Genomic DNA, 22,683 nt, shown 5'->3' with positions numbered 1-22,683 from the left:
CAAGTTTTAAGGTGGCATAGGAAATTTCCTTGTCCTCATGCGTGAAGGACAATAAGTGTTAACCTAGACTCTGAGGATTCTTTTGGCCAACGAATTGTTCCTCAACCAAACACATTAGGTGTGGAGGCTATGTTGAAGAACAAGGCCATTTTTTCAGTAGAGCTCAAAGCCTTATGTTACTTGGATGAGAAGTCTGAACTGATGGTCAGACTGGACCTGGGTCTGTACCTCTATGGTTCCTGGTCAGGGGCAAAGTCCAGATATTCCACAAGTGCAACACATCTCTCTGGTACTGTTTCCATCTCTTTAACAGAGAAGTTCCTGAAAGTTCTGTAACAGCATATCCTTACCCTGGACTAGAGTCTGGAGTTTTGATAAGTTTCTCTTCAAATTACCCAGTTTACAAAACCCTCTGTAAATTCTGAAGAATCTAGGCAACTAGATTCCTCATACTGATTCAGTGGAAGCTCCCTGGGTGAAAGTTTGTCAGGGATCCCTTCAGGTTGGGGAATTTCCAAACATTGATCTGTATGGTTTAAGGGCTGCTACTATGTCCCAGCATTGGGTTTGGATTCTCCTAGCCCAGGCACCAGAGGCATAGCCCTGCAGCCCCAGAATCTGGTAATGTTTCTCCTATTCCTCTAGCATCCAGAAAGGATTTCAGGAGATAAGTACATGATATGGAAAGACAAGGTCTTGCCATAAGATTTGTGGGATGGGTCCTAGATTCCTTTCCCCTATTTCATATGAAATCTGCTTAACTGCCTTCATCATTTTCCCATATTGGTTGGAAAACAAATGTGGTTAAATTTCACCTTGGTGAAACTGGTCTTTTTGCCACCATGTAGGAGATAAGTCCGAGTCCCTACGGCCTTATATGCTTTTCTATGGAATGGGCTTCAGGCGAAGCTCATTGCTGAGCTTGCCACTGTGTCATGAGATCTCAGCATGGTGCTTACCCAGTGGTTAGAAACTTTTTTGAGTCTCTTTACTCTTGTTACCATAATATCTGACCTGGTAGGTCATGAAAATTGTTAATGGTCACTTCAGCAGACAGGGTCTTTCTGCTATAGACTCTAATACCTTTCCCACCTTCTTCAAAGATTTGTCCTAGTTTTACCTAGTTGTCTGCATGTTTCTAGTCACTGCTTAATGTCATGCATAAGTCTATAAAGGCAATTTGCTGTTACTCTTCAGGTTCAAGTGATCTGTAACCTTCCATCTGTTGTGGTCTAAAGCACCAGATAGTCTATTTAGGTTTTCTTCTTGACATCAGTAAACCTGGGGTAATATTAAAATAGCCTATTTTTAAGTGTGTTAACCTAAGTTAAAAAGAAAACTATTTCTCTTGGTTAGTGCCTTTTCTCTCGCCCAGGTGTACCTGGATCTGGTGGGGCATTTCAAGACTCACAGAGCTGGAGCTTTGACTATGTTGGAAGCAAATCTGCAAAATCAGATTTTCTCCACAAGTTTACACAGCACCCCTGTTTTGATAGGGGTTCCCGATGTGAAACTGATTTTTAGACAGTTTATGCTATGGAGTCTCTTTGAAGTGTAGAATCCACCTCCATTCCCTCCTAGGGACCTTTATTTTGGTTCAGACTACTACAAAAAAAAGGAAAACAAATAATGTGAGCTTGTCATGATGCCACCCAAAAACAGTATTGCCTTTGGCACTGTTTGTATTTCTCTTTTGTTTAAGGCTGCTTGTAGCTTGTGGGTCCCCATGTGAAGATTGCCATCCTGCTTGTCCTCTGAGAAAATGAAGTTATTTCTGTAACATTGGTTCTCTGATGGATAGCAGGATGTCAGTCACATAAAAACCTCCTGCCTCACTTTGGATTTGAATTCTCAAAGTTTTAGTTTTATAATGGACTGGGAGGTAGGGAGGTGGCTATGGCTACATATGCCCAGTAGGGCATGCTCACAACTTCTAGAAGCTTTGTAATCAAAGTTCCATGCCGGGCTCCATCTGATGTCACCCACAGGTGAGGACTGACATCCTGCTGTCCACTAGAAAACCAACATTATAACTAAGTATAACTAAGTACATATATATAACTAAGTACAGCTGAAAACCAACATCATAGCTCCATTCAGCACATACTTTCATCCTTGCAAAGGCTCTTCTATACAAGCTTTCGATCCTATTGCAACATCAGAGACAATCTCAGTTTTGAAAAGAATGAAACCTTCCTCTCACCCATTTGACCATATCCCTTCCAAACTACTGCTACTAATTCCAGATACCATCTCTAAGGCCCTGACTGACATTATCAATTGTTCCTTAACACAAGGAATCTATCCAGATGACCTGAAAATTGCTTCCATCAAACCCCTCTTAAAAAAACCTAATTTAAATCCCAAAGACCCCTCAAACTTTCGCCCAATCTCCAACCTCCCGTTCATTGCTAAGGTAATGGAAAAATTAGTTAACGCCAGACTATCAGAATACCTTGAAGACCACAATATATTACTCCCACCTCAATATGGCTTCCGTAAATCTTTAAGCACGGAATCACTTCTCATATCACTAACAGATTACATCATCATGGGCCTGGACAAAGGTCATGCCTACCTGCTGATACTCCTCGACCTATCTGCCGCCTTTGATACTGTTAACCACGCACTCCTCATAAAGCAACTAGCGAACATCGGAATAACAGGCGCCGCACTGGCCTGGTTCAAATCATTCTTGGGAAACAGAGGATATAAAGTCAAAATACATAACAAAGAATCTCAGTTTTATCCTTCCACGCTAGGAGTTCCTCAGGGCTCCTCCCTTTCTCCCACGCTCTTTAACATTTACCTCCTCCCTTTATGTCAACTATTAACTAATCTGAACCTCAAATATTATCTATACGCAGATGACGTTCAGATTATCATCCCTATCAAAGAATCCCTTACAAGAACCATAAAAGTCTGGGAAGATTGCCTCCTAAAAATTGACAACCTCCTATCCAGTCTAAATCTAATCTTGAATACTTCTAAAACCGAACTTCTCATAATTTCGCCTGAAAACAGTAACCTCGCCTCAAATCCACCAACCGGCTTTCAAACATCACAAGTGAGAGACTTAGGAGCCATCATTGATAATCGGCTAAATCTAAAATCTTTTGTTAATCAAACTACTAAAGACTGCTTTCATAAACTGCATGTCTTAAAAAGAATTAAACCACTTTTCCACTCCCACGACTACAGGACAGTCTTGCAATCAATAATCTTTTCTAAATTAGATTATTGCAATTCCATTCTTTTGGGTCTACCGGCTTCTCACACTAAACCCCTTCAGATGGTTCAGAACACTGCGGCAAGAATATTGACAAACACAAGAAGAAGAGAACACATAACTCCGATTCTCAAAGACTTGCATTGGCTGCCAGTTCATTACAGAATCTTATATAAGTCTATTACCACCATTTACAAAGCTTTTCATCAACTCTCTCCGCTTAACCTCCAAATCCCATTTAAAAAACATACCTCCGCCAGACCAATCCGAGAGTCCTACGGAGATTCACTACAGGTTCCCCCTGCTAAAACCTTTCACCACACGACTCTTAGAGACAGGGCATTCTCTACAGCAGGACCTACATTGTGGAATTCCATCCCTCCAGACCTGAGACAGGAACCCTGCCTTCCAACTTTTAGAAAAAGACTAAAGACCTGGTTATTTATGAAAGCCTTTCCAGACAACAATCAAACCCAAAATCAATATAATTAACTCAGAACACCCTTCAGGATAATCAACAGTTTTGACAATCCCATCAATGGTACAATCCCTTTTAAACTGGCAGGCTTTCCCAGTTATTCTTCACTGTTAAATTACTATCTCCTTTTCTTCTGTTCCAAGTTGAAATATGTCCCTGTTTTATTGTAACTGCAATTTTCCCTTCTTTTAGCACTTGTTAATGTTTTTTATCACTTTATTGTTGTTCACTCCTTGTTATTTGTAAACCGGCATGATGCGATTCCCTTCGCGAATGCCGGTATAGAAAAGACTCAAATAAATAAATAAAATAAATAAGTAACTTCACTTTCAATATCCTTCTGTTTCACAGGCCATTAAAGCCTCTCCTGAATATACCAGCACTTTATGGCGTGGTTCTATTGATGTCTTTGACTTTCTTTTAAAAATCTCTCCACTTCTCAACTCTTTTTCATTCCAGAATTTCTCTGAGGCTTTACTTCAATGGGACTCCATTTTTGGAGCAGTTATTAATGAAGTGGCTCCCATTAAAGCATTTCATTTTAAATCCAAATTCCCCCCCTGGTGGAGAACGCTACCAATTAGCAATGCCAGAAAGAATCTCAGGAAACAGATAATGCTGGAGGAATCATCCCTCTTTTGATTCTGCCCAGTCTTTTCGGTCACAGCTTACACTTTTCGAACACTTAATCAGCAAGCTGTGAAAGATCACTTTTCCCATAAAATCAGAGAAATAGGTTATAATCCTAAAGTTATTTTTGCCATTGCCAAAAGGCTTACCAACCCTCCCTTCTCCACCAGTTCTCCTCTGGAAAACTTGTTTGCTGAATCTTTTATGATCTCCTTCAATCTTAAGATTGAAAAATGTAATTTCTCTTTCTCTTCAGTCCCATGTTGGTACAAGGGAAAACTAATGGATGAGTATTCAGGTTTTTGGCTTGTTTGGTATACATATTAGTTTGAACCAAAGTTGGTGTTAAAGATTTAATGTAGAGGTGGCACTAATAATCCAGTATGCAGTGAAAAAATGGTCTTTTTAAAAAAATGGATATAGAAAAGTGGACATAAAAAAATGAGAGAACTTGTTAAAATAAAGTAAAAGTGACCCTACACCAGTTTAGAGTCTGAAGTGATTACAGACCCTGAGAATAAGGGGCCCACATATGAAACTTTGACGTTGGCAGTGTAAGATAATAAGGTTGACCGGTTAAACCATTTGTGTTTTGAATTGTGGATACATAGATTAGGGTGATTGGAGTACAGTGGTATTGGGGTGAGATTTGTGATTGGTACACAAATCCAACATCCCTTATTTTAGTCACCTGGGTTAAATTTGAACATGACTCTTCAACCAAGGTTGAAATGCTAATTCTGAACTCCAATACCACTTTATCTCTCCAGACAATGCCCTTCCTTCCTCTTTAAGGCCTCTAGAAATGTTCTTGCTCCCATCTTCTCTAAATTGATCAATTTATCTTTCAGTGAAGATGTCATTCCCTCCTCGCTCAAAAAGGCCATGGTTCGGCCTCTTCTCAAGAAGAACAATCTTGACCCTTCTGAGCCCGGCAATTATAGACCCATTTCAAATCTTCTTTTTTTCTCAAAAATACTCTAATCTGCTGCCTTAAAACAACTCTAAGAACATCTTGAAAACTATGAGCTCTTGGATCCTCATCAATATGGTTTCAGACACTTTTTATTAATACGGAACTCTTTCTTTTATCTCACACGGATACTTTGAGGCAGGGCATTGACTCTGGCCATCAATTCCTTCTTGTCTCTTTAAACATATCTTCTGCTTTCAATACCATTGACCAATAATATTCTACTTTTTCGTCTTCAAGAATGCAGTCTCGGATATAGTTCTAAAGCAGTTCAAATTGTATCTCTCTGATCGTTCTTAAAATATTGGAACATTCTCTCCTCTCCTTCCCCCATTAAAACTGGGGTTCCACAGGGTTTTCTGCCTCTGCTTGTCTTTTCAAAATATATCTTGCACCTATCTGCAAGATACATTCTTCTCTTACAAATTGATACAAATTATATGCTGCTGATATTCAGTTTGCGATTTGTCTACACTCTTCATGGCAAGACACTGAGCATCTACAAATTTGTGTCTCTACCATTATCAACTGGCTAAAGCATAACAAATTGTCTCTTAACATGACCAAAACAGAGTTCATTATCATACACAGTCCCTATACTACCATTCATGAAAAGTCTATCCCTTTTAATGGTCAGCATTTTCCACTTCAATCTCAAATCAAAGGTTTAGGTGTTCTGCTTGATAATTCCCTCTCCTTCCATCCACACATTAAACAAGTCATCTCACACGACTTCTATCTGGCCTTAAAAAAATTGCTACATCCTCCTGAGTTCTGCACAGTGCTTCAAGCGTTTATCTTTTCCATTCTTGATTACTGTAATAGCTTATACATAGGCCTACCTAAAACCACCATTCACCCCCTTCAGGTACTTCTGAACTCAGCTGCCCACATCCTAACAGGCCTGAGGTGCCAGGATCATATCACTGCTACTTTAATAGATCTCCATTGGCTCCCCATTGAAGAGCGTATTAAATACAAATTAGGCATGCTAATTTTTAAACTTCTCAACGACCACTCTTGCCACTGGGCAAATTCTACCAACCTACTTGACTATTACATTCCTCTCAGCAAGGCCTTCTAGAAATTCCATCTCCAAAAGCAGCTCGTCTCCACATCACTCGTGAATGTTCATTTTCAGTGGCAGGACCAACCCTCTGGAATTCATTTCCAATAGACATCAGGCAGTGTGATTCTCTTAAGACCTTTAGAAAATTAATTGAAAACCTTTCTTTTTAAGTTAGCTTATTTTAGATGTCATTTATTTAGTCTTTCTATATTTTAACTATTTATTGTTCCCAATACTGTTCTTGTTTTATGAAGTTTTAATTTGATTTTATTATTTTATGATTTGTTTGCTATTTTGTTTGCCATTTTATGATGTTGTAACTGTTTTATGAATGTTATCTTGTATATCGCCTAGGCCTTTTAGAGTTAGGTGATCCACAAATTCTGAATAAATGAAATGAAAAAGATTGTTTTCCTTCATGCTCAGTAAATGCTGTTCCCAGACGTCTGCACTCACTAAGCACACACTGAGGTCCCTTTTCAAAAGTTCATGCCATGGGGCAGCTATAAGGAATTTCATGCATCAGCTACCCTCAGGCCACAGCTGATTGAGTGCATCTGAGATTACCAGATTTTTGACAGTTCAGTAACCACATATCTGGTGTCTATTCTCAGACCTCCAAGAGACATCTGAGCATGCTCAGTCTCACCTCAAAACAGAAAAGCAGAGCCGAAGACAGCTGGAGCTGAAAGTCACATCGCTGGAGGAAGAACTGGCAGACTTAATAGCAGAGAAGCATGGTCTGGAAAAGGTAAATAAGTGGCAGAGAGAGTCCTCCCATTACCAGTTGTCTGTCATGGGTGAGATTCACAGTGCTCTAGAGTACAGCTGCTACAGAGACAAGTACACACTTCCCACCACCTGTCAGCGATTATTGATAAATTATGGCACTTGATTCTTGCACGACTTGCCATTCTTTCTCATCAATCATCTAAGTGGTGTAAGATCAATACAATGTTCATTAACTGCGCAGAGAATAGTTTTCCAAACTTTATATTAATCTCATTTATTTCTCAGTCTTTCAGTGGATATCAAGAGATTCATTCTCTTTAGTGTAGTTGCTGATATACTAATTGTTTCCACTCAGTGTAAGGTCTTGACCAGAGCTGCTTTCCCTTGTGCAAGGGATACAATAAGAGCTGAAGGCTTTATACTGAGGTAAGAGGAAGTTGCTCTGACCTTCATATTAACTAGTTAATAATACTGTCCATTGTTTATGGTTTGACTGGGATAATCAAGTCGCCTTATCCTATGATGGTAGTATAGTGTAAACGTGAGACCAGCTCAGCTGCCTTCTCCACCCAACTGAATGGCTTTGAACAAGTTGCTTATCCTCTTTGCTTGTATATCAGCTCTTTGGGTCAGGGTTGTCATAGCCATGTGATTCATGATCAGCACACTGTACACTGGTCTTATATCTTTGTCTCTAAAGCAATGGTCAACAGGACTGGTAAAGAGCAAAATACAACTTAATTCATCTATCAAGGGTACATTTATCTGGTAAAAACTGTAAGATGCTGCACTTTAATACAGAACCTTGCTGAGCGGAAAAAGAAATCTCATCTGGAGCGGCAGCAGGCAGAGGAGGAAATGGAAGAGATTCGCAAGTCATATCAGGCAGAGCTGGACAAACTTAGACAGGTCCTTATAAAGGCCCGGACCTCCACGGACCAGGCTACTGCTGAACAGGTGAGAGTAAGCCTATCCAAACCTTCCCAACCTAGGCTATTGTCAAATGGGTAAGGGGAAAGAGCTTGAACCTCTGCAGACCAGGCCACTGCTGAACAGGTGAAGATGGAGTGGGAGTGCTGAGCCTCCACAGGACCTCCCTGCCACTGAACAGGTAAAGCGGGAGTCTTTCTGAACCATGTCAGAATCCAACCAGAGGTAATAATTATATCTTTACTGTGTTACGAGTTACTTAGCAGGCCACCCACTGAGTTGTGGAGGAGGCAAAATGTTCTCTCTGAAGCTCAGAGAGGGATGTGGGTCGCTTCCTTAGCTGGTACATTAATGGATGAACTTCCACAGACAGGAGCTCATTTTTTAAGGAAATTTTGAAGGTAGAATTGACAACTTTCACTTGTGCAAATGTCAAGACTTGGATGCGTGGAGTAAAATTTTCACCTTTGACCTTTCACACAACTATTTTTTTAATTTTATTACTTGCCTTATTACTAGAAAACTTTGCACAAAGCATGGTACAACCAAATGATCCTAAATATAAAAATACCAATAATAATTCATTAGAACAGTCAGGAAAACAATTTAACAATGGCTACCCCCACCATTAGGAAACATGCATTTGATTTGAAGAAGTATCACAAATACTTGTCATTTATCAGGTTACACAAACTTTCTAATAACTCCTTAAATCTATTTTGTCCCATTAATATTGCTTATCCCTTGAGCCTGTGATCAGTCTCATAGTAAGATAAAGATGACAGACAAAAATTATGCAGGTATAATAAATTTAAAATGGAAAAGAATATTCAAAGTACCATTTTCTAAGGTAAAAATATGATCTAAAACATGTGTGGTACTGAACAGAAAATCCTGCAAAAAGACACTGGAACCCGTATAGTATAGCATGTTGGATTTGAGCTTGGCCACCGGAAAGTCATGAGTAAACTGAATTACAATTAGAATGTAGTAAACCTCCCAAAGCAAAATAGTACTAACTGCCTGCAATCAAACAGTAAAAGCTCTGCCCAAGAAAAGACAGGCTCTAAATCTCAAATACACCTATTAGGAAAAAAAAGAAGCCAGGCTGCTATAGAAACTACATGCTAGTAGAATACCTCACCTTGGTCAGCATGTAAAACACACAGACCCTCACCAAATATGGAAAAAAGTCACCATAAAGTATAAATAGAAATATGCAGTTGGGAACTGTAACTAGCTAGATTCTGCATACAATGCAAGACTAGAAAACTAACATTACCATTACTGACAAAACATACAATAAAACCAAGAAATACAAAACATCATAATAGTAAAACCATATTTCAATATTTCATAAAAATTTCAATAATGGACATATTTCAAAAGCTGAATAATAGAATAAAATCTAATAATTAATAAAGGAAAATTGGTTCTTACCTGCTACTTTTCGTACCTGGAATACCACAGATCAGTCCAGACAAATGGGTTTTGCATCCCTACCAGCAGATGGAGGCAGAGAATAAAAACTTTTCAGGCACTGCTACATAAGAGTGCACCACCTGCAATCCCTCAGTATTGATCTATACCCAAGCCAAAAGATCTATACCCAAGCAGATTCCCAACTTCCACTAACAACTTCCTGCGCACTAGGGCAAACTTGGAGACCAGGGTTGGAGTCCTCATTTCTAACCAAGGAACCGAAAACCTTTAATTCCACAAGATCCAACTATATACAGAAATACAGTGTGCAGACACCTATCGTACCATAACAGTCTTTCAGAATCCAGGGGCGGGTTTCTGGATTGATCTGTGGTATTCCAGGAACGAAAACTAGAAGGTAAGAACCAATTTTTCTTTTCCTGTTTATACCCCAGATCAGTCCAGACAAGTGGGATTGTACCCAAGCTCCCCTATACTGGATGGGAACCCGAAAGACCCGCTTGTAGAACACGCTTCCCAAAGCTCGTCTCCTCTGGCATCCGCACATCTAAGCGGTAATGCCTGGTGAAAGAGTGAAGGGAAGACCATGTCGCTGCTCTACAGATCTCCTTTGGCGACACCAACTGACACTCTGCCCAAGAGGCTGCTTGCACTCCAGTAGAATGAGCTTGTAATCCCTGCGGAACATTCCAAACTTTACAAATATAGATTGAAATAAAGACTCCTTTAACCACCAAGCCATAGTGGTTTTTGACACCTTAGCTCCTTTGCCTGCACCTCCAAACAAGACAATTAGATGAACTGAATGTCGGAAACTGTTAGTGACCTTAAATTAATGCATGAGGGGCCGCCGCACATCCAAAAAGCGAAGTTCCTGTGCATGCACTCTCTCCACTGACAAAATCTGGAAAGACCGGTAGTTCTGCTGTCTGGTTGATGTGACATGAAAAAAAGACCTGTGGCAAAAATGAGGGCACTGTTCGCAAAGAAATGGCATCCTCCTACAATTTCAGAAATGGCTTTCAGCAGGACAAGGCCTGAAGATCTAAAATCCTTCTGGCCGAGCAAATCGCCACCAGAAACCCCATTTTCAAGGTAAGATCCTTCTACATTACCCTAAACCAAGGCTTAAAATGAAGAACTACACAGCCCTTGCAAGACCAAGCTAAGATTCCATGAGGTGTACGTCCTTTGTATAGGCAGCCACAAATGCTTGGCCCTCATGAGCAAACACATGACATCCGGATGAGAAGCTAAAGGTTTTTCTCGCAGCTTCTCCCGAAAGGAACCCAAGCCTGTTACCTGTAACCGAAGCAAATTCTAGGTCAGCACATCTTGGCCTGTTGTAAAAAGGCCAAGATGTGCTGACCATCTATCTGCAGAGGATCCAGGTCCTCCTACACCAGGACCCAAACAATCTCCACACCCTGACATCATCCAACGATGTGGAAAGTCTCCTTACCTGAAGGAAAGTAGCTACAACCTACCGCAGGTACCTCTTAATCTTAAACACCTCTGAAAAGCTAAACCGTGAAACAAATGTGATCCACTTGATCTGAAAAAATAGGCCCTCGCCTGAGCAGACCTGGCCGATGAGCCAATCGGATGGGTCCGTCCACTGTGAGATGAATGAGATCTGAAAACCACGGATGCATGGCCACTCTGGTTCTACTAGAAGCACCCTGCCTGGAAGTCTCTCTGTACCTCTACAATCTGCCTATGAGTGGTCCAGGAGGGAACATGTACAGTCAAATTCTTATTGACCACACAAGAACCAGAGTGTCTATCTCTTCGACTCCTATCTCACTTCTGCGACTGAAGAACTGTGCCATTTTGGCATTGCTGTGCGATGTATTCAGATCCAGCTGGGGACTGCCCCACCTGGCTCGACTGAGGTCCAAAGCCTCCATTGACAACTCCCATTCTCCTGGATCCAACTGCTGTCTGAAAAAGTCCGCCTGTACGTTATCCACTCCAGCCACAGGAGATGCCACAATCCCTTCCAGATATCGCTTCACCCAGGCAAACAACTACCAAGTTTCCAGAGCCACAGCTTGGCTCTTCGTCTTGTGTTACGGGTTCAGACCGTGCACACTGATATCCTGCCCAGGGGCTCTGACCTGGGGGGCTAATCTCATATAAACACACACAATTACTGGGATTATACCTGGGGGCTTAAACCCAGGAGCTTATTCCCTACACAGAGCCACACACAAACTTTGATTCAGTACATCACGGTTCCAGGTAAGAAAGCAAGTTTATTTGAGCAATAGGAAGATAGAACATCTCACCATGCCGATTCATATAGGCTACTGTTGTTGCATTGTCCGAGAACACTGTTACCAATCGCCCTCGAACCTGCGAAAGGAGTCCCACCTGCGCGTTGCCCTCATATCCAAACGATTGATAGACCCAGTATGCTAGTTCTGGCAACCACAGCCCTTGAGACAGACCCCCCCACCTTTTGAGGCTGGCATCTGCAGTCACCACTTCAGTACCTTCAGATCCACTCCCTTCTCCAAATTGTCGCAACAGCATCAGGATCTGGAAACACGCTGCAGTGGAAAAGGCTGATGAAACTCCTCAGACATTGGGTTCCAATGGGTCAGAATTGCCCTCTGGAGAGGACGCATATGGGCAAAGGCCCACCAAACCAAATCCAGCATAGATGCCAAGGAACCCAGAACCTGTAGATAATCCCAGGCACTGGTCACCAGCATCCACAGCAGTTGGTTCACCTGCGACTGCAGCTTCAAAATCCTCTCAGAGGTAAGAAACACCTTGCCCAGTCAGGTGTCTAATCTCATCCCCAGCTAGCCCAAATTTGAGCTGGAACCAGGTGACTCTTGGCTAGGCTCCAGTACTTTCCGAATAGACTGTCTACGTTCCTCTTCCAGTTGATCAGATACGGATAAGCTAAAACCCCTTCCTTCCAGAGTGCCACAGCCACCCCAACCATCACCTTCATGAAAGTCTGTGGAGCAGTCACTTATCCGAAGGGAAGAGCTCGAAAATACTGGCCCAGCTGAAGAAATTTCTTCTGATCATGCACCTATGCAAGTAAGCCACCTTCTAGTCCAGTGAGGCCACAAACTCTCCTTGAACGGACTGCAGCTATCACCGTTCACAACATTGCTATACAAAACCGGAAAACTTGCAGCTCCCCCTTGACTTTTTGCAGGTCAAGGATGGGCCAAAAAGTCCCCCCCCTTCTTGGGAACCATGAAGTAAATCAAGTACCTCCCTCAACTCTGCTCCCTTGCCAGCACCAGAACGATCACACCTAACTGCAGCAGATGGCATAATGTCTCCTGAACCACCTCTTGCTTGCTGCAGGACATGCAGTGTGACACCATGAAGGCTTCTCTGATGGGGTGAGAGAATTCCAAGGCGTAGCAGTCTCTTACCACCTACAGAACCTATTGGTCCAAGGTGATCCTGGTCTACTCCTCGTCAAATTGAGTCAAAATAGCTTAGACCTGAGAGAGTTTGTACCATCCTGGTTCCTTTGGGAGGATTTAACACCTCCAGTACCCTAACTGGAGCTACCCCTGGATGGTCTTCTGGAGTCCAAAAAGGAGTTCTGCCTTCCATAGCCCTGCTTCTGCAAGGATGTTGAAGTACCTTTGTTGGAACGAATCAGTCTCTCATACTGGAAATGGGCGTGAGCCTGGAAAGTCTTCCTGCTTGTCGTCTTATCCTCTGGCAATTTGTTTCGCTTCAACTCCCCAAAATGCTTCATTAGCAATTCCAGGTCTTCACAAACAAACACCTTCCCTTTAAAAGGAAGATTATCGAGCTGCAAACTGGGCCACTGACCAATAACACAAGTCTGTGTGCTGATACCGCTGCTATCATACTTCTGGCTGAAGTTCAGATCCAACCATATAGCGCGTTTGCACATTCAGGCTCTTACACATAGAACCACACACACACGCAGGATGTCTCATATTCACTAGCTCCCTTTCTCCCTCACACAAACGCATACAAGTTCACACACATTCACTGCCTCAGTCTCTCACACATGCATGCTGTGTCACACTCTGCTCTCTCCTTCATATATTCACGCAGGCTCTCTTGCTCATTTTCTCTCTCTTCTTCACACTCACTGGCTTTCTCCCTTATTCACATGCCCGCAGGTTTTCAAATACTCGTTGTTTGTCATGCATGCAGGCGTTCTCGCACTCACTGGCACGCTTTGTCCCTCATGCAGGCAGGTGCTCACATTCACTGGTCTCTTTCTCCCTCTTAGGCACACATGCTCACTCGCTTTCCCAATCACTGGCTCTGTCTGTTCCTCTCACACACTCTTGAGTCTCTCACTCACTGGCTCTCTCACACACTCAGGTTTTCAAACACTCACTCGCTATCTCCCGCACACACACAGGCGCTCTCACACTAACTGGCTCTTTCTGTCTCTTTCTTACATGCACACGCATGTAGATGCTCTCACATTCACTGGTTCTTGTCTCTCCCACATGTGCGCACACACTCATGCAGTCTCTTACTGGCCCGCTCTCTCTCCCTCACATGAACATAGGCTCCCTCATATTCAAGGGCTGTCTCTTTTCCTCAATACACATATGCACACACCCAGGCTTTCGCACTCGCTGGTTCCCTCTGTCTTCCTCACACATACACGCGCATACATGCTCTCCCCCACACATACACCCACATAGGTTCTCACATTGAGCCTTTGCTTCAGCATACCCACGGTCCCCTCAGGCCTGTTGTGGCATGGGCAGGAGGGGTGGTGCTTGTGGCCTTTGCTTGTTGCAATGCGGTTGGGAGGCGAAGTGCTGGCAACCCCCACCTATTGAGCAGCAGATGGAAGGGGAGGTGCCAGTGGCCCTGTGGGACCTTTCCTTGTTGGTCTGCTGGCGGGAGTTACAGTACCTAAAGAGCCCTCTGAGCCTTTTCTTGTTGGTCCATAGGAGGAAGGATAGATGCCAGCTGCTGAAAAATCAAAGACTGCAACAGAGAGAGGGTGTATGCATGTGCAGGCAACTTTCTGGTTGTTGTGTAGCACCACCGTTGGCTGTGGAGCTAAACTACAGCTCCTTCAGTCTAGATGAGGAGATGGGGATGCCAACAACATTACTATGCTTGAGTAGAGAGTTAAAATCCGGACAATTTTTCGACAGTTGACATCCTTATTTAAATGTGAGCAGCACTTTGTACTATATAACAAGACAGTTTGTGTTAGCTAGCGCAAGTTAAGTGTACATGCAGGGAAAGGGGTTTTTAACCATCATTTCTCTTTTTTGTGGTCTGTGATGGTAAAGCTCTGATCCTGCCCAGCCTGTTTGTGCAGACATTAGAAACTAAAGTTTCTTGCACAGTCACAGAAATACAGTGTCATCAAGTGCACTAAACAGCTCTTCTGTGATGGGCCTAGCTATGTTTTCTTACTCTCCCCTTAGAATGAGTGTGTGTCCATAAGATCTTACAATAATGGGATGAGGTTTTATAAGTTTTCTCACTCGGACTTAGAATAGGTTGATGTCCCTGAGAGCTTACTTTGCAGATTAGTAATTTATCTGATCTTGGTTTCCATCTTACTCAGATGTCACTTGTCCAGACGGAACTGGAGTCTCAGTGGCAGGCGAAATGTGACAGATTGCTTTCTTCTGCCAGAGAGCAGCATTCGCAGCAGTACCAGGAGGTGTGCAAGCAGAGGGAAGATCTGCAGCACAGACTTGCCCAGCTAGAGGAGAAGGTAAACCAGGGAACTTCATACCAAAGCACATAAAAAATCAGTACTTATCCTCTGGTATACTGACAAGAACAAGAGTTTGATAGCAAGAAATTTGAGTTAAGCAAAATAATTTATTAGGACTTGAGAGAAGCACTGGGGGAGCTGTGGCATTTATATTCCGAAAATCTATGAAAAACTTTCCTGTGACATATCTCTGTAGTTGCTGGTTCTCAGCAGCAGCTGGTATGTCACTGAAGTGGGAAGGTAGTGAGATGGGTAAAAATTATAATAAACTTCACCACAGAATATCCATCTGTCTCGTCCACGCTCCTGCCCCTTTACCCTTTTTTCCTCTCACTTTTTCTGCCTTACCTGACCAGTACTGCCTGTTTTCCTTTTCAGCTGGTTGGGCTCAGGGAATCCTGCCAAACCCATGTCTCTATCTGTTTTTTTGTTCTTATGCCTTTTCTTTGGCCATTCTTTTACCCTTTCTTATGTGAATTCTTGTTTAGTGTCTTGTAAACTACAGTTTATAACTACTGTAACCCCTTCTTCGGGGTTCTTCCAGAATGCAGGGGCACACAGCAGTCCCTGGAGCCACTTATGGACCTCAGATTCTTCCCTTCATCTACACAGTTTTTGGGGTGCTGGGCTTCTTCTGGCAGAGAGGAGGATAAGCCTCCTGGGCCCTTGTCTCATAGAGGTGTGGGGACCCTTATATAGTCTCTCATGTTCTCCTGAGTCACTCTCATAAATGTACTCACTCTTTGGTGTCTCAATAGATGCTTCAGTAGACTTGAAAGAACCAAGTTGGACACTGGGAGTGGTGTTTAAAAATAAATATTTACTGCAACTCAGGAAAATTGATCAAAGTCCAAATTACAAAAAACATTTCAACTCTCTTGATACAATGAAAACAAAAATCCAAGTGCTTGTCCTTCTCACTCCATCCATTGAGTCAGTGTCCCCGTCTCTGGTAACAGGAAAGTTAAAAAGTGCTGCTCCTTTGGGTGGCAGGAAGTTGGTAGTAAAAGTTTCTTCCCAACAAAAAATGGAAAGAATCCTCTCCGCTGGGCAACTGCAATTCCCTTAGACTAGTAATAGGGCAGAACAGCTCTATAACCAGGGTGACTTCCCTCTTGAGTTGGAGTAGGCCAAAAGAAATCTCTCCCTCTCGCAAAACACTCGCCTCTTCTCTTCCAGGACCAGTTCCTCCTAGACTCAAGAGGGCACTAGTAAAAAAATAAACTCCTTATTACACTATTGTGCAAGCTGTGGGGCCTGCTAGGGTCCACTGAAATATTTATTACTCACTCCCAAAAACAGCCACTACTACACATGCTCAGCCAGATTTTATAGGCAGAGTTTGACCAATCCCAGCACCCTGGGTGAGGGAAAATGGTAGGGTTGATCTAAAAGTGCCAAAGTTCTCCCTAGAGATAAACAAGAAAAATATAAGTGGTAAGGGAACAAAGTACCTCTTATACTACATTTATTTGGCAGTTAGATCTGACAGAAGAAAATGCATTCAAATACATCATAAGGATTCATCTTTGCAATTGTGACTCATGTTTCACAATTCTCAGTTCAATAAAAAATTCCTTTATCAAAAAAATAAGCTGTAAACTAAATGGTCAGCACTCCTTAATACTCAGTAAAATATTATATTGCAGGGGCTCTCAACCCATTCCTTGGGTCACATCTAGCAAGTCAGGTTTTCAGGACATCCATAATGAATATGCATGAGAAAGATTTGCATGCATTGTCTCCATTGTATGCAAATGTATCTCATGCATATTCATTGTGGATATCCTGGAAACCTAACTGGCTATTTGTGTCCCAAAGACTGGACTGAGAACCACTGCTATATTGCAGGGGTGGCCAGCTCTTTCCTGAAGAGCCACAACAGGTCGGTTTTTTAGGTTATTGATTATGAATGTGTATGATAAGTTTAGAATGTGTTACCTCCATTGTATGCAAATCTATGTCTTGCATATTCATTATGGATATCCTGAAAATTAGGCCCATTTATGGCTCTTGAGGACTGGAGTTGGCCACCCCTGCTATATTAGCCTCATTTATAAAATGGCATTTTCTTATGTTCTTATGTTCTATGCCTGCCCGTGTTGAGCTCTGGTTGACTTTGAACCAGTAGAGTGCTAGTTTGGGAGGCTGGAACTTTGTCCTTGAGCTACAGGCCGGCTCAAACGAACTGCAGCAGAGCAATCAAAAGGGATTTACAGTATATCTTACCTGAAGCCCAGATATATAGCCACATCCCTGAGTATCCAGATTGACCCTCAGTGGTTTAAAAAGGAATTGCTGGAACAGCAATTGTTCCAGCAGCTCTTGAGGGCTATGAGCCATACAGTGGAGACTGTAGCAGGAGATTCTCTCCCTCCTGCCTGTACCTCCTGAGTTCTGACTCAAACTGGACCTTGGTGCTGAAGTTTGAACTAACTGTTAAGGATTATAAATGTTGCACTACAAGAATAGAGGGAGCTTGCATTTATTATTAGAGATGAAGTTAGCCAAGAGGTCGATATTCAGACACAGTCCGGATAGCAGAGTTAGCCAGATAAAATTATCCAGCTAACTTTGGAGGTATATTCAATAGTGCAGCCGCACTATTACATATAGCTGCTAACTTTAGTACAGCTTTTTGGCCCAACCAGACTTAACCAGCTAAATCATCTGGTAACTTAAACTGGCTAACTCAACTCCTGAAAGATACGCCCCAGAAGGCCCCTAACTTATCCGGCTAAGTTCTAGCCATCTAACTTATTAGCCGGCTAATATTTAGCCAGATATGTGCCCAAATATTCAACTAGGCGGCTAACCTATGAATTAGTCAGCTTAAATGCTTTTGAATAAGGACCCCTCTATGTGGCAGTGTATTGAACCTGCAGAAGTTGTGCAGACAGGTTGAGAGCTGACATAATCATTATTATATGACTGACCTAACAAATGCTATGCTCGGGTCTAGCAATATCAATATTGAGTCCATTCCTTTATCAAACTCAATACGTAAATTATCCATGATAGCAATCGAGACCATTTTAGTACCATGACATCTCCTCATCGTGATTGGAAAGGATCCAGTAAACCTTACTCATCCAGAAGAGTTTGTAGTTGCACTAACATTTCTCTAATTTTCAAAAAAGGAAATTTTCAGTTTTGGAGGGTCCGGATTTGGGTGGGGTTGGTTTTTTGTTTTTGTTTTTTTAAAGAATTGATCATTGCCTTTTTAATACTTGGGGCATAATGCCTTCCCTTAAGTAACAGTTGTTTATTAACTGTAGGGGAGTGATTCATCTGCTGGTACAGATTTATTAGAGGAAAAACAGGAGTCAGCTGAAGAGATAGTTGGGTGGTGATTGTAAAATAAAACAGTTTCTGGTCCTTCTCTCACTTCTGATAACTGTGAGTAGCCAGTGTCATCAATTTCTGCAGATTCTCCAAGCTAATATCCATTTCTGCAAGATCATTACTGATACAATCCTTTACAAAACACCAAAAGAGAGACTGGCACCACAGCCCCTAGGAGTCAATCAGTGAAACTGAGGCTGGGGAATGGGGAGGAGGAGTCACACCTCCTGCTCTAGGGTTTCTGGCTGCTAGGGAGGATGGGAGGCAGCAAAGATTGCTGATGGCACTAAGTAGGAAAAAATGAAAATTAACACTTAACAGACCAAGTCTTTACCTAACAGCAGTAATTCCCATTGGCCACAGTATTTGCAGTGAGTGCCCTACCTGGGTTAAAGGATGGAGTGAAACGGCTTCAGACAGGGCACAAGTGCCAGTGTATACCTGCCTATCAGGCATCACTTCTCATTATCAACCTTTTGAGCAAAATAGTCTGTTTCCTTGTAGCCTTGAAGCACCAACATTTAACACTTTGGCTAATAGAGGTTAATGTGTTTCCTTTCTTCAAGCTGTTGGCAATAAAACAGTCCAGAGATGCTGAGAATTGGAAACTGGCTTCCTTTCAGGAGCAGACGGAGCAACTGGAGCCCCTTAAAGAAAAGGTAAAGCTGCTTATCCCTCAGTGCTCTGTGTAAAAACTAAACTGCTTCTGAATCCCTCGACCTCGTGAGTCCCAATCGCTCTGCCACCAAGCTGAGCTCTCCCAGTACTGTAGTCTCTGACATCCCCCTGTGCTGGGGCTCTTTGCTATCTCTCCCCAGTGCTCAGCACTGCAGTCTCAGATTGTGGCTTTGAAGGAGAATTATGAGGAGCGCATTCAGGAGCTGAAGAAGACAATACCTTTAGCAAAACAAGGAAAGACTCAGGCTCCAGACACCACTGAGGAGGTGAGCAGGCCCAAGGGCCTTTTTTGGCTTCCCTGTCTATCAGGCAGATAAAATGAGCCGTACGTCAGAATAACCAGAAGTGTTTCTCTTGGGTATGTAGCTGTGTGACCAAACAGACCCTGTACATGAGTGACTTGTACCACTCATACTGGTATAATTTGGTTTATACAAGTTTCTTTACAGCACATGATTTATGTCAAGCTTAACAAGGATATCAGCTACTCTCAAGTCACAGGCTTTGAATTCATTGTATGGGTATTGAACATTTTGTTTCACAGCAGCTCTGTTTATACACATTCTAGTTATGTGTGGCCTAATTAGTTCCACTCTTACTTTCTTTGACGAGCAGATAAAATGAGCCATACCAGTGGGTTGCACGACAGGTTAGAGGAATCTGCCAGAGCTTTCTAGGAAACTTTTGAGCATGGTGGGCTTTCCCACATACTTCAGGACCTGTTGCTCTTCAGTCTCGTTTTCCTCTGAGGGAGGAGATCACTTTGCTAGAATGCTGCCTCTGCAATTTTAGGCATCAGCCATTTTTGCCTACTTTTCTGCATCTTTTTGTACTCCAAAATATGCAATTTCTAGCTGGGCTTTTCTTGTTTGTTCCTCCTAGCCTTGCTAGGTAGGCTTGTTTAGTATTTTTCAAATTTACACCAGATGTCTTCTCCTTTCACTAGAAATGGGGCTGCTTAACTATACACACATCCTCCCATACCTCTGTAGCCAAAACCTTGATAAAACTCAGAAAGATGTCTCATATTGGCCAAGAAAGATGATGAGTCCCCCTCCTATTGGAGAAGACCATCGTAGAATCCATCAGACTAGGATTTTCTACAAGTCTAACAACTAAGGACCAAGGGTAGTAATTAGTGGCCTTGGAGGGTTGGAAGTATCTCTGCACCTCCTGACTTCTAGAATGGCATCTACCAGATGGTCATAAGGAGGTTTACCATCTGGTGTAAGATTAGATCCTTTTCCTTGCTCCACACAAAATCTACTGAGGTACCTTCAACCTCTGAGTCAGATTTAAAAAATGATTTTGTTAGGGTCCACCTTGTTGCAGTTAAGCATATATACCACCACTTTGTAGGAGGGAGCCCAATTTCTACTCCTCTAGTCAGATGTGTGTGGTTTATTTTACTTGAAGCTTCCTATAAAGTCCCCCCTCTGTCATGGGATATCAGTATGGTTTTAACCCAGCTAATGAATGCCGCCACCTTGCCTCTTGTGAGCAAAGGTACTTGATCTGGCTGCTTTTCTGGGTGACAGCCACTTTAGCATGCTCCAGGCTCATTGTAACTGCTTGTCATCCAAGCAAGTGTTCTCATATAGCAATACAATGATGTATATTCCCCCTTTGCTTCCCCATTAGGAGTTGCTCTTACTCTAATAGTAGTTAACAAATCTGTACAATCAACTGAGGAGCAGCAAACAGGTGTTGCAGATCTCATCCATTAGTGTGGCTCATTGAGAACTTCTGCTACAGATAAGCAATTATCTTTCACTAATCCACATACTAAAAAAAGACCAGATTTTTTTTTCTGTTTCTGCCTATGCTGTTTTTGAACCTGAATCTTATTTCTATATTTCCCACAATATCAGATCTCTAGAATAGCCCAAAGCAGCTTACAACATATATAAAATCATGTTTCATATATACAATTTAAATACAACATATCAAAACACAGTTCACGTATGCAAATTAATACAAGCAGAACTAGACGATGACAAAAAAAAAAAAAATCAAGGCTATGCAGGCTTGGGCCGTTCAGCTTGGAAAAGAGACAGATGAGAGGTATCATGATAGTAGTTTTATAAAACTATGAGTAGGGTGACATATAAGGAACAGTTATTTTCCCTTTGAAACACTAAAACGGAACACCAAGAAACTAACATATTTAAAACAAAATTGTAGAAAGTACTTTTTCACTAAATTCACGATCAAGCTGTGAAATCTGTTGCCAGAGGACATGGTCAAGGTGACTAGTGTAGCTGGGTTTAAAAGAGGTTTGGACAAGTTCCTAGAGGAAAAGTCCATAAACAATTATTAGCCAGGTAGACTGAGGAAAGCTATTGCTATTTCTGGGAGTGAGTAACAGGAAGCAGATCTATTTTATGAGATTTGCCAGGTACTTGTGACCTGTATTGAATGCTGGACTCAATGGACCTTGGTCTGATATCAACATGGCTGTTCTTATGTTAACAGTTGTAGGATTTGCTTATATCAATACATAATGCATTTCTTTGTCAGTACTATAGTAACAGGTTTACTAGCTTTTCTCAGTGCTTCACCCAGGATTCGTGGTCACTCCAAAATTTACAGTGCCTGGGCAGTGTGGCAGGATATAATGTTATGAGAGCTTCTCCTAGGGGAAGCTAGGCGCTATCATGTTTCTTATTTATCGGTTAATTTATAGCATACCTGAAGACATGGAATTAAAATTTACACAATGCAAAATTCAGCAATGAAAAATGTAAATAAAAAAATAATTTACAAAATCTATAAATCTCACTACAAAATGATATAAAACATCACAAAACTTTTCTACAAATCAAGTACATAAAACCTGTTGACTAAAAAAGAAATCTGAAACCAAGCCAGAACTACATGATAAAATCAGAGTAAAATATAGCAAAGGAGTAACTGTTACCTGATTATAATGAGCCTGTTTGAACAGCCGGGTCTCAACAATTCTTTTAAATTGACAGACATCATGAGTATGCCTGGCTTCAATGGATTAGAAACCCTTAAGCACTGCTCTATGCCCCTGAGGTGGCAGCCCTTTGCAGTGCATTCTGATTCCACCTATCCCAGCATTCAGGAGGCAAGAGCCTGGGCATCTTGTGAAATGGCTGTGCAGTTGAGCCATAGGCCTGTGTTCTGAGCATTTGTGGTGGTTGTGTGCCCCTGCAACAAGATATGCAACTGTTCTGAAAACTGAAAAATGGCTTCCTTTAGGGATTCTCAGCTGATGAAAGGCTAGTGGCTTGTTTTGCTTTTTTGTCTTTGATTATGCAGGCATATTCTGAAAGACTACCTTTATATTTTCTCACAGGGAGCCACCAAGCATCAGCAGGTTAGGATCTTAAGCCAGAACAAAGGTCCTGCTTCTAGTATACGTGCAGTAGAGGACAAGAAGGCTTGTCCATATGTCTTATCTGCTATGGCTATTCATATAGTTAAC

At 42.0% G+C, this 22,683-nt stretch overlaps 1 protein-coding gene across 4 annotated transcripts in view; it reads left to right on the top strand.

Moving 5' to 3' along the window:
* FKBP15 (FKBP prolyl isomerase 15) overlaps window positions 1-22,683 on the top strand; it is a 191,840-nt gene that overhangs the window by 145,079 nt on the left and 24,078 nt on the right. For all 4 annotated transcript variants that reach the window (XM_029612643.1, XM_029612642.1, XM_029612644.1 and 1 more), the window contains 5 exons: window positions 6,994-7,130; window positions 7,913-8,068; window positions 15,051-15,203; window positions 19,118-19,210; window positions 19,370-19,495. In XM_029612643.1, the coding sequence (XP_029468503.1) occupies window positions 6,994-7,130; window positions 7,913-8,068; window positions 15,051-15,203; window positions 19,118-19,210; window positions 19,370-19,495 (665 nt within the window). The remainder of the gene's footprint in view (window positions 1-6,993; window positions 7,131-7,912; window positions 8,069-15,050; window positions 15,204-19,117; window positions 19,211-19,369; window positions 19,496-22,683) is intronic.

This window comes from Rhinatrema bivittatum, chromosome 8 (assembly GCF_901001135.1).
Source record: "Rhinatrema bivittatum chromosome 8, aRhiBiv1.1, whole genome shotgun sequence".
Taxonomy (NCBI): Eukaryota; Metazoa; Chordata; class Amphibia; order Gymnophiona; family Rhinatrematidae; genus Rhinatrema; species Rhinatrema bivittatum.
Note: the sequence above shows the minus strand (reverse complement) of the source record. Positions and strands in the feature narration are given on the sequence as shown.